We start from the raw sequence: 17072 nt of genomic DNA, 5'->3' as shown, positions 1-17072 counted from the left end.
CTACATCAGATATTTAACTTTCTTTCATTTATCTCCAAAAAACAAGGACATCTTCCGTATGTTTTGGAGAAAACAGGGGTTTCATATTACATGGCTTTGCGAGGAAAACAAAAGTATCAAGTTACAAAGTTGGCGTGAAGAGCTAAATTGTCACGTTTGCTGCTTCAGCGTATTGTTGAATTTAAAATGAACGAAAATCAACTTAAAGCACCAGTAGTAATTAATTTGAGCCGTAGCAGACTACCAAGGTAGACACAAACCGGAAGTGAACCGAGCAGGGGTGAGTACTTATGGGACTACTGTATCAGAGCTATCAATTGCGCTCTGCACTATCTGAGATTGTCTCACTAGTTAGTGCAGAGTGCACTATTGGGATGGTTATGGGGGTTGCCTGCCGCTAAGGAACTAAGCCGCTATGGCACTATGGCCCTATGGCCCTATGGCGCTAAGGTGTAAACTTTAATGTTTGTTTAATTAATTAATTAATTTCAATTAATTAATTAGTCTAGAGGCAAGGAAGTAGTGGGAGTAGGGTGGGAAAGGTACATGTGTACTCTACGTAAAACACATTCCATCGCCGTCGCTTAACTTTGAACATCGCAAAGCTATATATTTGTTTCAGGTAACCCCTTGCTCTCCTTGTGGTACCATTCTCCTTAGAACAAAACTAATTTGTCCTAAACGCATGCGTAGATTAGTTAGGGTTCGTGGCTTCTATATTAGGTGAAGGATACATTGCATACGGAATCACGCACAAATGTTGAGTGGTTTTCCTTATGGTAGAGCTCAACATGTAAGACGCATACGTTCTAGCATTGTTAGTGTTATACACTATCTTTACACGCAGTATTTTATATATCGTGTCATGTGACCAAGGACGGCAGTTATTTTTCAGGTAGGGCCAATTGTCCCTTTTTATTGCAAAAGTGAAACGTTACTGTGGCTGCGTAGCTTTTAGAATTACAAACAGGTCGGTTCAACAAATATCATCTGCTGTTTTCAATCTACAATAGTGTGCTTGTCAGGGTTCAAATATATTGCTTCTCCTTAGCGACTTGTTTATTTCTTGCCTTAATTGTGTCTGTAAGAGAGACCAAAAAGTTCTCAAGTTAGTGGCTTTAATACTCCGCAAATTGTAAATTTGTAACAAAAGAAACCTGGAAAATGCTCAAATATTGCTGCAGACGCCGTGGCACCTAATGAAAGTTCAAATTAATTTAATCAGTCTTTGAGGAGACTCATTCATATCGGCCAAGTAGCGCTGTTTATCTTCAATACTTTTCGTTGAAAAGCTTCTCAGCCATCAATATCGTTGTGTGTTAATTTTGAATTGTTTTATTGTTAACAACAAAGGTGGCAACAGAAAAAGAAAGTGGTATTTCGTGACTATCTGATAATTAAATTAGTTCTTGTTCATCGGTAAAAATTCGCATTTTTAGTAAAACATCGTCTCTGTTCCGTTTCTTCATCACTACATCAGATATTTAACTTTCTTTCATTTATCTCCAAAAAACAAGGACATCTTCCGTATGTTTTGGAGAAAACAGGGGTTTCATATTACATGGCTTTGCGAGGAAAACAAAAGTATCAAGTTACAAAGTTGGCGTGAAGAGCTAAATTGTCACGTTTGCTGCTTCAGCGTATTGTTGAATTTAAAATGAACGAAAATCAACTTAAAGCACCAGTAGTAATTAATTTGAGCCGTAGCAGACTACCAAGGTAGACACAAACCGGAAGTGAACCGAGCAGGGGTGAGTACTTATGGGACTACTGTATCAGAGCTATCAATTGCGCTCTGCACTATCTGAGATTGTCTCACTAGTTAGTGCAGAGTGCACTATTGGGATGGTTATGGGGGTTGCCTGCCGCTAAGGAACTAAGCCGCTATGGCACTATGGCCCTATGGCCCTATGGCGCTAAGGTGTAAACTTTAATGTTTGTTTAATTAATTAATTAATTTCAATTAATTAATTAGTCTAGAGGCAAGGAAGTAGTGGGAGTAGGGTGGGAAAGGTACATGTGTACTCTACGTAAAACACATTCCATCGCCGTCGCTTAACTTTGAACATCGCAAAGCTATATATTTGTTTCAGGTAACCCCTTGCTCTCCTTGTGGTACCATTCTCCTTAGAACAAAACTAATTTGTCCTAAACGCATGCGTAGATTAGTTAGGGTTCGTGGCTTCTATATTAGGTGAAGGATACATTGCATACGGAATCACGCACAAATGTTGAGTGGTTTTCCTTATGGTAGAGCTCAACATGTAAGACGCATACGTTCTAGCATTGTTAGTGTTATACACTATCTTTACACGCAGTATTTTATATATCGTGTCATGTGACCAAGGACGGCAGTTATTTTTCAGGTAGGGCCAATTGTCCCTTTTTATTGCAAAAGTGAAACGTTACTGTGGCTGCGTAGCTTTTAGAATTACAAACAGGTCGGTTCAACAAATATCATCTGCTGTTTTCAATCTACAATAGTGTGCTTGTCAGGGTTCAAATATATTGCTTCTCCTTAGCGACTTGTTTATTTCTTGCCTTAATTGTGTCTGTAAGAGAGACCAAAAAGTTCTCAAGTTAGTGGCTTTAATACTCCGCAAATTGTAAATTTGTAACAAAAGAAACCTGGAAAATGCTCAAATATTGCTGCAGACGCCGTGGCACCTAATGAAAGTTCAAATTAATTTAATCAGTCTTTGAGGAGACTCATTCATATCGGCCAAGTAGCGCTGTTTATCTTCAATACTTTTCGTTGAAAAGCTTCTCAGCCATCAATATCGTTGTGTGTTAATTTTGAATTGTTTTATTGTTAACAACAAAGGTGGCAACAGAAAAAGAAAGTGGTATTTCGTGACTATCTGATAATTAAATTAGTTCTTGTTCATCGGTAAGAATTTGCATTTTTAGTAAAACATCGTCTCTGTTCCGTTTCTTCATCACTACATCAGATATTTAACTTTCTTTCATTTATCTCCAAAAAACAAGGACATCTTCCGTATGTTTTGGAGAAAACAGGGGTTTCATATTACATGGCTTTGCGAGGAAAACAAAAGTATCAAGTTACAAAGTTGGCGTGAAGAGCTAAATTGTCACGTTTGCTGCTTCAGCGTATTGTTGAATTTAAAATGAACGAAAATCAACTTAAAGCACCAGTAGTAATTAATTTGTGCGTAATGTTTGGACCTTGAATGAAAATACAACCTTGAAACATACACACTGCAAAGGGGAAAAGCCGTAGCAGACTACCAAGGTAGACACAAACCGGAAGTGAACCGAGCAGGGGTGAGTACTTATGGGACTACTGTATCAGAGCTATCAATTGCGCTCTGCACTATCTGAGATTGTCTCACTAGTTTGTCTAGTCTTTACTTGGTGATGCCAGAAAACGTTTTACGTTTTGTTCAAACAGAATTCAAAGACCGTGGGTAGATGTTCAAGGAGCACTAAAAAATACACTCAATGCGGCATAAACTATCAGCTCGTTTAGAAAATGAAACAAAACTAACCCCCTCCAAAAATAAAATTAATGAATGAAAAAAACCTCCATCAGGCGAAAGCTTATTCATGCTTGTTTCTCAACTTTCCTTGCATTTTTGGAAGAAAAGAAAGAAGTGCGTTTTTCATCTAGTCGCGTCTCCAAAATCTGGCTTGCTATTCTTTACAGTGGTAACGATGCACCGACGTTATAACTTTCCGTGTGCTCGGGGTCGCTTGTGATTGGCTAATGAGGATCGAAATACTTCGGTGTTTTTCGTTAATCTTCTTCGGCGTTTTTCCGAAAAGTTACCGAAATAACAGCTCACTCTTTTGACCGTTAGTGTTGGAATAACAAGTTCATAATTTTAAACTGAGCTGCGTTCTTGTACGAGTCTTTTACTTAACAGTACAATAAATTCAAACTAACCTACTATGTCCAACGTAGTAGAATACGTTTGCCGCCCTAGAGTATTGTTCGCAGCACAAGTAAAGGAACCCCTGTCATCCAGCTCTATGGGATAAATAATGAGAGTTGTGTTGACAATAGAGAACCTTCCAGACGACGTAATCTGTTTGTTTCGTCTCAGCCAACTGATCGAGGGCTCAGGGATTCCAGATGCACTGCACGTGATCTCCAGGCGACCACCTGGTAGCATTGTGACACGTGTTCCAATTACGACAGAGACTGGGTTCAAGTTTTGTATATGTTTCACGGACGATGTCGATATTTCTATTTCCGGTAATGTAGCGTCTGCAAAACAAAAGTAAAAAGTTGTTTTTAAGTTACTGGGAACACGTGAAAGAATACAAATCGATCTATCACTGAAAATATAAGTCATAAAGTCTATCACAGAAATGAATTGGCCATAAAAACTTGCCAAAAGTTTATTTATCTTGTACTAGCCCTTTGCCGCACATTTAGAGGCTGAAATAAGGGCACAGAAATTAATCGCATCTCCTTGTATTGACACCTGCCAAATTTTGCGCCTGTTTCTCAACTTTAGCTGGAACAATACGAGTAACAGAACCGTCTTAACTCAATCTGGTTACATAATGTTATTTATATGACACTTTGAACTCTAGCTTCCTATTGAAAATCATAAAAAAAAATTCTTTTCAGACTTCAAAAGTCCGACATATTTAGGCTAATTTGGATAGGAACACAAAGCCCATAACGGGGCAGAAGCCAAGCCGGATTTAAACGTGTTTGTGAGAAGATTGGATTTAGTATAGCAGCTGAAAACCTTACCACGTACCTAATATAGTAATGGCGGATGCTATTCTGTCTTCTCCACCGGTGTTGGTAGCAACACATTCGTATTGACCAGCATTCTCCGCGAGCATCTGCCAGATATTGAGGCGAGAACCGTCAGGTATGTCTGTTATAGCATATTGTCCTCCTCTCGACCCTGAGATCACATCGCGGCCGTTCCATCGCCAGTTTATTACTGGACGAGGAGTCCCGCGGGCTACGCAATCTATAGATACGTCTGATCCCGAGAGCACGTGTAAACTGTCCCCAATCTCAATGGCAATCTTCGTAATCCCTTTAATTGACTCGATAGAGCTGTTTCCAAACTGAATTTGAGCGCTGCTTTCACCTAAAAAAGTAAAAGTTGAGTCGACATTCAAATAGATTGTTGAAAAAGGTAAGTCGTTTTACCAGCCTAATAAATGCTGTGATGTCCGTTTTGAGGCAGAAGGTGACTCGAGTTATGGCGAGTTATTATTTACAAATCATTTCCCTTTACTAAGCTATATAACAGCTTTCTGAGTAGCAAGCTCTAGCCTATGTGAAAATGTGACATCAAATGAAAGCCGAACGGTTAACTTGAAACTTTTTGCTGGAAAATAGTTAGTTTACATCCCACCTTACCATCATTACATCAATATTTGTCCTTACCTATGACGCTGATAAACGAAGACGCGTTGGCACTGCCTGCACTGTTACTCGCCGTACACGACACCTGGCCTGTATCCTCCAGTTGTATTGGGTCCACAATCAGCCAGTTGGAGCGAGTGTCAACCAAGAACCGTCCAGATGTCTTCAGCAATCGATCGTTCAGAAACCAAGACACTTCGGGTGCCGGAAATCCACGAACTGGACACTCAAGACGAACGATCATTCCTTCAACTACCCGCAAATACTGCCCAATCTTGACGACTACTTCTTCGATCTCTTTACGGCCAATAACAAGTCCCGTCGATGTTTCTATTAGCGGCTTCTCACCGGCTAGACCAAAAACAAGAGTAACAAAAATTGACATGTGGTTAATGATCGGGGCTACATGAAATACTGACCTCATTAAACCGTGCTCTTAAACGCTTGTTACTAACATCAATCAGCTTTCAAAAATTAAAAGAAAATAATTTCCAAAGAAATTTCTGTGCTGTTTCTGCGGCCACTGTCGCTTGCATGTTTGAGAAGGTGTTGTTTGCAGCACTCGTCCTTCACCCATGTCACAAAGGGGGTTAACATAGTATATGATCTACGGTACTCAGTAGAAGAATGCCTTATCCAGTTCAATCGACTTTGTTGATTGGTTTCCATATACTTTCAAGAGCCGCTACAATTATGTATACATTTTGATATTTTGATCTCTTCTCACAGTCTCTCAAATAAAGAAATCAGAATCAATCTTTTACTGACGAACTTACCAATGACACGAAACTCGCTGTTGTAGCTGAATCGACCAGCCCTGTTCACTGCCTCACAGGTGAACGTGCCCGAGTCCTCAGTTTTGGCATTTTTGATCGTCAGTATACTCCCATTGACAGACAGGTCTTCACCATCTTTCAGCCATTTTACTGTCGGAGTTGGTAGCCCGGATGTAGGGCACGTGATCACCACATTAGCACCGGCCAACAAAGTAAGTTCGTCACCAATTTTTGCTTCAACAACGTCCAGGTTTTCCAGTGAAGTTATTTTCCGGTTGGAGTGTTTTATTCTAGGAGGTTTGGGAGCTATGAAAAAAAGAAAGGCAAATAAAGTGTAAAGATGAAAATATGTGCGAAAATTAAAAATGTCTTCTGTCTTAGAGATCACAAAAAAGGGATACGTTTGAAAAACTGCGCAATGGTTCTTACGAGTCCAGATTAGGCTGTAGTCTTACACCTTGAGTTCATATGACCCTATCCGTTGCGTAATTTTTTGTCCAGCGACAACAATACCCTCAAACCAGGCTCTGCTACTCACTGTTGAAAACGAAACAGTTGCATGACATTTGTGAACAACGTGGAGATAATTCATCAAGTTACATGTAAGGTAAATAATCTCAGAGAATCAACTTTGTAACTGATCAGTGCACAAAGAGGTCGATAAGAAGATCAATTTTATCCAATATCAGCCAATACAAAAACTGTATTACAATATTACCCAAGTAATGGACCGGGTAAAGCTTCTATCATTAAGTCCCAAACAGAAACAGCTTTACGATAAATATGTGATCCATGCCACGATGATGGAATGCGGATAACTTACGTAAAATATTGATAATTGAAGACTCCGAGTCCCGTCCGACATTGTTACTGGCCGTGCAGGTATAAACCCCCGAGTCTTCAACTCCAGGATCACTGATAATTAGGCTCGAGTTGTCTTTACTTAGTATCACATCATCCCTGAAGCCGGAATCCTTTCCTTGAATTTTCCAACTGACAGCCGGGGCTGGATCCATTGTGACCACACAGCGCACTGTTATCTGGGTCTCGGAGATGACAGTGAGTTTGGACCCAACGTATATTTCGACCTCGGGGAGCTCTTCTTCTATGAATCGTAAATCCCTTGCACCATGTTTTATGCGAGGTGGGTTCAAATCTTTAAGAAAATGAAAAGGACTTATTTTTTCAGTAATAGTAAAGAGGTCCCCTCTTATACATCATGCACATCCACATAAAACGGTTTAAGTCTCCTACAATGGACATTATCATATTACTCATCTGTGTAGCCCATAACTTGGCATATCTTACTCGAATGTCATTACGTGAGATACCGTATTCAACTAATTTCAAGATTCCGGAGGCATTATCATGATGCAGAAAGAAACTGAAATGACAAAACATATGTTGGGTAAGAAGTTTGAAGATTTGCCACACCTTTAACTCGAACAGTCGACTTTTCACTGACTTTCCCTCTGGCGGCCCTGGCGTTACATTCATATTCCAACGCGTATCTTTTGTCGATGTCTGTTATCACAAGATCGTTTCCGACTCTTTGTGCATTTCCAATGTTGACAGGCCTTCCCTGGCTAGTCCAGAAAACGATAAAACTGACCGCACTCTCCACGGGACAGCGGATTGTAAGCTTTGTTCCAGGGTAAACTGTGACTTCACTTCCTATCGTGATCTCGGCCACTTTATCATTGGGTCCAAATGAGAAGTCACCTTCGCCTTTGAGTATTGTGGGCAAAGATGCAGCTAGAGGAGAAGAAGATATCAAAAATAAATATTAGACTTGTCATTCCGCTGTGGCATACCATGAAATATCCCACGAGTCACTTAGAATTTTCTCAGTATACATACGAGCGTGCATACCAAGAAAATACAAGTGACAAGTGGGTTATTCCATGGTATAGCGCGAGACAGCGTTGCATAACTAATTTATACCATACCATAGAAAATACAGTGGCTAACACGGCAATCAATGTGACACACGCGCGGCGCATGATGGGAAGGTTGGTTGTAATACCGTCGAATATACAACGGCTTCCCTGTATTTTGATTGGCTGTATTTCTATGGCATGGTATTAAGTGGCGTAGAAAAAGCTACTACATCACTTGTGGGTAATGATGAAAACATAAGGCTACGTTTTGCAAGATTGTAATAAGCTCCGCATCAGCGGGACATCCACAGTCAAACCCTACGTGATCAATTGAACATTTTATGTTAAAAAAAAACTAGCGCATTCCGGCATGTGTTGTTTATAATGATTCTAAGTTTTGAAAGTAATTCCGCGGATGCGACACTCAAATGTAAGCTTTGAGCAATGTTTTCACGTGGCGGTGTTCAAGTTGTTGAAAGAGGTTGTTCTAACTTTCTGCTCTCAGGATAAAACATATATTGAGCAGTACCATATATGGTGTTGTCATAACAAAAAGAGGGAAATCTCATATATACCTTCCCAGTCTCTCTCAGAAGCAGCCAATCGAAAGTGTTGCCGAGCCCATAGGGGAATAGATCGATTATTTAATGGTGATATTATTTACGTTATCGATTATATTTAGTTTCATTACCATTTGTTGTCTTACATTGAGGAAATGTAAGCGTGGTCTGTTTTGTCTATGATACATTGTCTCCCAACAACACTATTTGTAACAAGATTTTATGTTAATATACTTACTAATAATTTTAGCGGTGAACAGGGCCGTGGTGTATCCAGCTTTGTTTGACGCTCTACATGTGTACGTGCCTTCATTAAACCGACCTAACTTACGAATCGTTAAAGTTCCTTCTCTAGCGCCCACTCCACCTCGGAATCTCTCTGTCACAGGAGCCCCATACGATCTGAGCCACTCGATCTTGGTGGGAATACCAGATGGCGAGCTGGCTCTGCATGATACGGCAATTTCGGTTCCTCTTACAGCCCATACTGTTGACCCTACGTCAACGGACAGTCTGCCGACTTTTTTGACTACAAATTTCTTCTGTTCACTGACCACTATCACAGGTGCATCTATGCAGGGACAAAAAAGATTCGATAAGTAAACTCAATTTATCACCGTGAAATTTACTTTTGCACGCGTGCATAGTCAATAGATTTTCGGAAAAGATTCATCTACATTCATTCAGTTATGATCAATTATCCATTGGATTCATTTATTCGTTCGGTCGTTCGATCATGTGGTCATTCGGTCGTTCGCTCGCTTGGTCATTATTCAAACGCGTACGTTTGATCGTTTGTTCCTTTGTTCATTCGATTGTATGTTTGCTCCTTTGTTTCGTTTTTCGTTCGTTCGTTCGTTCATTCGTTCGCTCGTTTGTTTGTTTATAGGGCGATTTTCATTTGGCCTTGAAATGATTACGCGCGAAAATAACGCAAACAAAACAATTAAGATAGATAGAGCAAATTGACTTTTTGGTAAAGTGAACGCCAAGGAACACAAGTGTTCTCTTGACGTCACGAAAACCTCACCGGTTTTGATTGGTCCATTGAACGATGTATTCTTAATCATATGGGGAAGCAAACGAAGAAAGCGATCAGGGAAACGAACTCATGGAAACTGACAATTTTCATGGTTAAACGAAAATCGCTCCAACCTTTCTTTGTTGGTTCGGTCATTCCTTGATTCCATGGTTTCTTCGTTCCTTCGTTCATTCGTTTTGGATTCATTGTTACGTCAATGCTTCCACGAAATTAATCATAAGATCTGACAATGCACGGTAATCAACATTTGAACGGACTTTGTTAGTTTGACGGTTGACCAAAAAATTTTAGGCTAACCGAAGTTTTACAGTTAATCGTTGTGTGAACTGCTTTTTAGCTTTAATAGTAACATAAACGGAATATTTTTAGACACTGCAGCATTCTCTGACCTTCGTCAGGCGTCACCGGACCACTTCCCTCCAAAACGTCTGAAACAAACAATGAAAAAATCACAACTGATACTAAATTTGCTCAAAACAGAGAGAAAACAAGGAAATACTCACACACAAGAAATACAATCCAAAAAAATAAAGAACTCAAATTTACTATGGAGTACCTATTTAATGTATATAAAGGAAAAATATGAGACACGTGTTTACTTTCTCAAATTGTTGGAATTCCCACTAGGCCATTCTAGTAATCAAGCCTTCTTTCACCCTTTTCCCCCGAAGAAAAAAAAATACTCTATTCATTGCCTGCTCTCCTTTTCTCGTGAGCTTTGTGTCATGACTTTGAGATCTAAGTCAGTATTGTAAACGAAACTTAGTTACACCTCTTGAGGTCACGCGGTAAAAAACCTGAAAAAACCTGGATTATTTAGTAACTTGTGTTAATAACAACCTTTGGATAACTGATAGTAGGTTTAAGGAGAGACTAGAGACTGCCAAACCAGCCGAATTAATTATTAAAGGCGCTTTTCGTCAATACTGGATTTCCTGAGATATACACGTGTGTACCTGCGTATATAGTCGCTACGCCCTGAAGAGAAAGCAATGCTTTAATAAAGTGTGATATTTCTTGCCATCTAATGTTTCAAACCATTAACAAAACGGGGCGCTTATAAGATCAAATTGGCAAGAAAGACGCTAATCTTCTCCTTGACCTGGCTCAGGTTGTACAAAAGCCGATTAACCCCGATTACAGATTAGATAACAGCCAAGGTTTAATCTCATTCGTTTCTAAAGCTGTTTTTCTATTGATATCAAGACGAAATTTGATAGCTGCCACCTGCCAAATTTGATCAAATGAGCACGGGCTTACAGGTCGTTCGGACAGTATCATAATTTTTTTGAAAAAAAAAGTTGTATTAGAACGATTCATGATATATGATCATAGGACCATCGTCAAAAGTTCAAGTTTCCGGTAAAGAGTCAGATTTGTTTTTAAATTACGTCTTATGAGAAAAAATAAGGAAAAAAGCGCGCTTCATCTTAGCTTCCAATTACGCATGGCCCGACCTCCCAGATGAGGGCCCTGAGGCGAATGACCCTCTCAGCCATCAACGCTCAAATGCAATCAAAAAATGCGCAGCAATGCATCATTCAGAAACACTACAGGCCGTCACCCTCGTTTGCTCAAATACTACGCGAGGGGAAATTTATCGCCGATTTTTGCGCTCGCTGCTTGGCGTTTAATTTTTCAAACACTGTTTCATCTTGCACCGTAGAAAAATTACGAAAAGAAAGCGACATCGAAAACAAAAGGTAACAAGGTTCAATTAAGTTTTGATGAAAATCCCCTTCTAACACTTTTAAAAGTTCCTTGAAAGATGCGCGTGTTCCTGCTAACCTTCTAAAAATTTTCTTCTTCTTGTTTTTTAATTAATATACGAAGCCCAGAAGAGAACAAACAAACACAAAAACGCTAAAAAAAACCTTTACCATCTTGCTCGGCCGCTCTTCTCTCTCGTACATTGTCACCTTCTAAAACTTGAAATAATGTTGTAAAGGAATGAGGATCATCTGTCTGAAATTTCAAAACACAAAGTTTAGTATAAAATTCATTTAATGCAATTACCGATCAAAATGCTTACTTTTTTTTTTTTTTTTTGAGCGATGGGAGAAAATTCCCACATCAACACCGAAACATCGATTTTCTGAACTGATCTTCAAAACATACCAACGAAAAATATTAAATGTGTACCGTTACATACCCAAAAGCTATAAATGAACGAAGAACAGAAAAAATAAACTTAACAGTGACGTTAATGTTGTAGTAATCTTCAGCGGCTGGATGCAAAGTGAATGGTCGAGTTCGTAAACCGTTGTTGAATAATTTGAGAAGAAAACGTCTCTAATCATTGTATAGTTTAGTCGCTTCTAAAACACAATGTTCCTTTTTTCGTGTTCTATACAACATAGAGTTGAGACAAAGAAAGGTTAAATTACAGAACATACCAGAACGCACCCAGGCCTAATATCTGGGCAATGAGTAATTTATTTGTACATTTAATCTTTTCTTTTTTCCGTTTGTTGTACATTTTTGTGATAGCCGGTTTTTCATAAAAGTATCGGGGCCAGGCATGAAAAATGTGCATTATTCCAGAAAGAAACTGAACAGTGAAAAACCTGTCAGTCAGTAAGTAGGCAAACAACTTCCACTGAAAATGAAAGACAACCAAAATGCTGAAGAAACAGGCTTTGACTTCGGAATAAACAAAGTGGATACAATGAAGCATTAATATTTCAGTCATTTCTGTCAATACATTTCATGGTCTGGAATATTCTGAGAATTTAATTAATCTGCGAAGTAAAGGCAAAGACAAACAGTAGATGATGACCCCAATGCTAAGTCAAAATATGTTTTACTAAGCCAGGAAAACCGGGCAGACATGATCAGTATTTGCTGCAAGAGATCTTCAATTCAATAACTTTCTACCACTTTATGGGTCCTTTATGCAATACTACAACAACGCTTTTTGAGCCCATCCTGCAATCAAGCCCAAATAAACTTGCTTAGTAGATTACCAGGTCACAAAAGAAACCGAGAAAACATAAGGATGGACAGCAGGAATGTCTGGGAGCTGCAATTGCGACCCGGATATCTTACGTGCCGACAGTCCGTAAATAGTTGTATATAATGTTCCTGAATGTTCGATGTTTGAGGTAATTTAATGCAAATAAGACAATAATAGGTCATGCATGCACGTGTAACTATTACACAGCAATTGGAATAATTTCAACTACTCGGACTATTTTCTCGAAACCTAAACGTAAAGCCATAGGTATAAGCTTTGTTCAGTAAATTTTGAATAGGTCAGTGCAAATTCATACAAAATAGTTATCAGGTAATAACTGATGCTGAGGTACGATATGCGTTTTTAATGCCCTCGTTTACGTAAAAATAATGGTTTTTTGTACTTTGCACTGTAGGTCCGCCATATGGGACTTCTTGCCTAAAACATATCAAGTATCTAAATAATGAAGAAATGTGCGCCTTTCAAGCAAATATCTCGCTTCAAACATCTGTATCATTTAATAAGAACTGTACTTAGTCTTCATTAAGAAGAATTTATATTTCATCGTCATGTTTTATCCACGGTGGTTGATAGCTATATACAGTAATGTCGCAGTAATTACAAAGAGAAGGATCTGATGGTTAAAGTAATAAGGTAAATTAAGTAGAACAGGCACAAGCGTTTAAGATAGGATAAGATCAATTTTAGATCAGGAGTTAAGAAGAAGTTTTTCTAATTGATTTAGGATAGTTCAGAATGACTGAACCACGATACATTAGAGGGACCCCATTCGGAGGAGTCTAAGTATCCCACATCCCGTTAATTTTGGCCTAAAAATCCCATTAATTTCAGTTGCAAAAATTAACGTTTTTCCTAGCCTCTTCCAGGCGTTATAGTTAGTTAACTTAACGCCTGGTAAAGGCTACGTTTTTCGTACTCGATATCCCATTTTATCTGATCCAAATATCCAGTATCCCGTGTATCCCGTAATGTGTGACATTAATGTGTGGTATAAATTAGCAAGTAATTTTAGTATTGTAAGTTATGCTAGCATTGTAAGTAGAATAAGTATCGCAAGTGATGTTACCGTATTGTGAACAAGGTCGCTATTGTTAGCAATGTTAGTTTTGTAAGTAATGTTAGTATTGCCAGTAATGTTAGTTTTGTAAGTAATGCGTATTCCAATAAAAATAATGACCCTTAAAAAAAAAGGAAAAAAGAACGTATTTCAGTCAGGGCCGTAAGTTTCCGGTCAGCTACAATTTATTTGCAACAAAATGTGTGTGCGAGTGCATTTCTATCAGATATCTTGGATGTTCTGAAGCACACGAACCTACAACAGTGTGTAATATACGCTTAAATATTTAAGCTTTCAAACGCCAAGGAGAAGTACTTCAAACGCAAACAAAGCCTTCGAACAGTACAGTATCGGAAGTTATCGTAGGAATTTATTACAATCGATCGAAAACAATACGTATTTGTCAGCGGTTGACGCGATTTCAGCAATTTATCACCAGCAAATTGAGACCATTCAACGCTCTGAAACATTTGTATCGATAGACTAAACTGCCATAGAACTTTTTAGCCCGGGCGATTTGTTTTCCCATTACAGACCATGCCGCGGATGTTCTCTAGAAAATTGCTTTTTTTTTTTTAATCCAGGCTAGAAATTACTCATTCATGAACGCGCGACTATTTGAAAATTTGACAGCAAGAATTCTCAAGAGTATCATCACATGGTCCGAAATAGGACAACAAACCGCCCAAGCTGAAAAGGTCTAATATCTGCCAACCCATCATCTGAAAAAAGGTTTCCTCACTGAAAAGTTTGAACGTCGACCTATGTACTTATATATACTCTTTTGTGTCAAAACAGTAAGTCTGTCCTTTGGAATTGTTAATTCCTGTTGTGTGTGTCTATGATACTGGTTCTTCTTCTCTCCTTCTGACATCTAGCCAACTAAAAGCGGAAGCTATTTGAGCGCAAGCATTTGGCTGAAACTGACAAACTATTAAATATCCCAAACAACATTACGGCTGGTTCAAGCTGTGATGAACTTTGAATAAAGTTATCAGAAATATTGTCAAAAAACAAATTATTAGAATGTGAGCCTCAATGCACAGGATGTTTAACTCTGATTTGGACCTCACACAACTAAAACTCTGGCCAGCATGTCACCATTGTGACACTATCACTGATACTTGAAGGACGAAATGAAAAAAGTTGACGACAAACAGTAATATCATTACCGTCACACAGCAGCTATCTTTGTAATCTTCTGGGTCCCGCAAAGAAAATAGAGATTAAAATCTTCCAAAATCTATCAGGCTGGCACATAAACGCTATAAATATTTGGATTTTAAAACAGTGAGCGCGTGTTGCTCTGATCTGCCTTTCCTCGCCTGTCCTGCGGAAATTAAGCTCATTTAAATGAGAAGGTATTCTTCGTAGATTGTGGTTCAAGTTCTCGACCCAAAAAAACTTATAACATCTCTGGCAGATAAACACACTACTTCACTTGTCACGAAACCAGACATACGTCTACAAAAATAACTTGAGCGCGATGTACACAAGCCTTTAGAGTAGTAAAACGGTCGTCATATCTTAAATTGGCAAATTACTACAATAATAATCATAGTATGTGGACGTAACAAGCACAAGAATTCAAACTGACCTCCTGTTGTCCTGAGCGTATAACGCAACTGAAGACCACAAGAAAGATAAGAACACATGTTGGGATTCTAATGGCAAGAAAGAAAAGAAGAAGGTTACAAATCAACGCCACATCACTCTCATCAGCGATTAGAACAGAAGTGCAGCGTTCCGCGTCGCCATGTATCGCATCAATCGTGGCCTTACAGCACCAGATAAAACACGGAATGTTTCCTACCTGTAGACAGTTCGGCTTATCCTCAAATACTGCCTCATATTCTGTGATGTGTCCGCAAATTGCTCCGCGAAAATTCGAAATTATTCGCGGAGTTCTGCCGTGCTATTTAGCTCGAGTTACGAAACTCCGCACCTCAAGCTGTCAGTTCGATTTCCTGTTGAATTCCGCAGCGAAATTACAGCGAACACATGCGAAATGTTCGCCGTCTTAAAACTTTCCTAGCGCAGTTCACCGCGGCCATGCTCATTACGACACAACACTCGCTTTCAGTGATCTGATCCGTTGAAAATAAAATTCTTGGCATTTGCGGTAGTGACAAGGAGATTCCACCCAAGCACTTGTAATACGATGCGCGCTCATTTAGAAGCTGCTGTTCACCAGCTTGTCAAATAAAACATAACGCTTATCTGGAACTCTTCATTTCCAGAGAACCCCTGTTGATATTGCTTCTTTTGCAAAACTCTGTCAGGTTGAAAAAGTTGCTGCGTTCGTGATGACATTATTATGATTGCATTTAATCTGTTGTATTCAAGGTTATTTCGGTGTCGAAGGTCAAATCAATCATTTGTTATCTCAGTGGCTGGCAGCATCTGCAGACACAGCTTACAGACTCAGAGATTTTTTTTCGTTCCCGACAGAAAGGAGAACGAGTCAACAATGATCCTTGTCTTCGGAAGTTTTGAACTTTCTTCGAAGAATCTCGGTTATTCGTGATTAATTCCTTAAAGTGAACGGTAGGTACATATAAATTTTGCCATTACTTGTTTATTCCAAAAACATCTCTATCTCAGACTTTTGTGTAAACAGGAATTAGAAAATACAATAGTTTACATATAAATGTTCTTGTAGGTTATAACCTGAACTAAAAACTGTACCGGATGAATTTTGTAAAGTGGCAACGCAAGTATTTACAAACTAAAGGAAGATGTGCTCAAATTGAAAAATCAATTCTCTCTCCTAGCTTGACCTACGCTTTTTTGCGGCCTATCTTTGGTGTCGTCGGGTTTGGGCGTGGTGAGGTGTGTAGTGATAAATATTTTATGTTTCCGGGTGTCTACAGCACTCCTGCTCAGAATGACTGGAGTGAAATGTTGCCAATAGGTCCCAGAACTCTGCCTGATTCAACGTCATTGTTGTAATATTGGAAAACAATAGCTTCCGTGACCCTTCCGTGGGGCAATTCAAAGAATCTGGTCAGCTTTCCCTGAAGTTAATCTTGTGGAGTCAAACAGGAAGTATTATTAACTAAGTATTATTAAAAACGACCGACTCGACAATTTTCCACACATTAGCTCGTGTTTGCCTAGCTCAGCTATAAAAAAGAAGATCGCCGTAAATCATCCACCCTCTCAGGGTCTCTGAGCTTCTCTTGCTCTCTCACTCCAGGCGAATCGAAAGGAGGAACAAGACCCAGGGATGAACGAAGGTTGTTGGACTGTTTCATTCCCGGGGTTTCATGTCTCACAGTCGCTTGATACATCTACCGTGTATGTACATGCGCTTGACGTTCGGCCTTTCCTTCTCCGCCCCCTTGCACACGCCAACCGTCCTTGCCATGTACCAAGGATCGTCACTTGGTCGTATATTATAAAACAAAGGAACAAA

General features: G+C 39.2%; 1 protein-coding gene across 1 annotated transcript in view; it reads right to left on the bottom strand.

Annotated features, from left to right (window-relative positions):
* Positions 1 to 15752, bottom strand: part of LOC145502319 (hemicentin-1-like) — a 68451-nt gene extending 52699 nt beyond the window's left edge. Inside the window, exons 1-11 of the mRNA XM_081481581.1 lie at positions 15468 to 15752; positions 15252 to 15318; positions 11501 to 11585; positions 10010 to 10048; positions 8817 to 9149; positions 7573 to 7893; positions 6962 to 7294; positions 6139 to 6444; positions 5384 to 5713; positions 4737 to 5081; positions 3908 to 4231 (exon numbers count right to left, since the gene is read on the bottom strand). Coding sequence (XP_081337707.1) covers positions 3908 to 4231; positions 4737 to 5081; positions 5384 to 5713; positions 6139 to 6444; positions 6962 to 7294; positions 7573 to 7893; positions 8817 to 9149; positions 10010 to 10048; positions 11501 to 11585; positions 15252 to 15318; positions 15468 to 15505 — 2521 coding nt within the window. The 5' untranslated portion in view covers positions 15506 to 15752. The remainder of the gene's footprint in view (positions 1 to 3907; positions 4232 to 4736; positions 5082 to 5383; positions 5714 to 6138; positions 6445 to 6961; positions 7295 to 7572; positions 7894 to 8816; positions 9150 to 10009; positions 10049 to 11500; positions 11586 to 15251; positions 15319 to 15467) is intronic.
* Positions 15753 to 17072: the final 1320 nt, after the last annotated feature.

Source organism: Orbicella franksi, chromosome 1 (genome assembly GCF_964199315.1).
Source record: "Orbicella franksi chromosome 1, jaOrbFran1.1, whole genome shotgun sequence".
Taxonomy (NCBI): Eukaryota; Metazoa; Cnidaria; class Anthozoa; order Scleractinia; family Merulinidae; genus Orbicella; species Orbicella franksi.
This window is presented reverse-complemented; position numbering and strand designations above follow the sequence as displayed.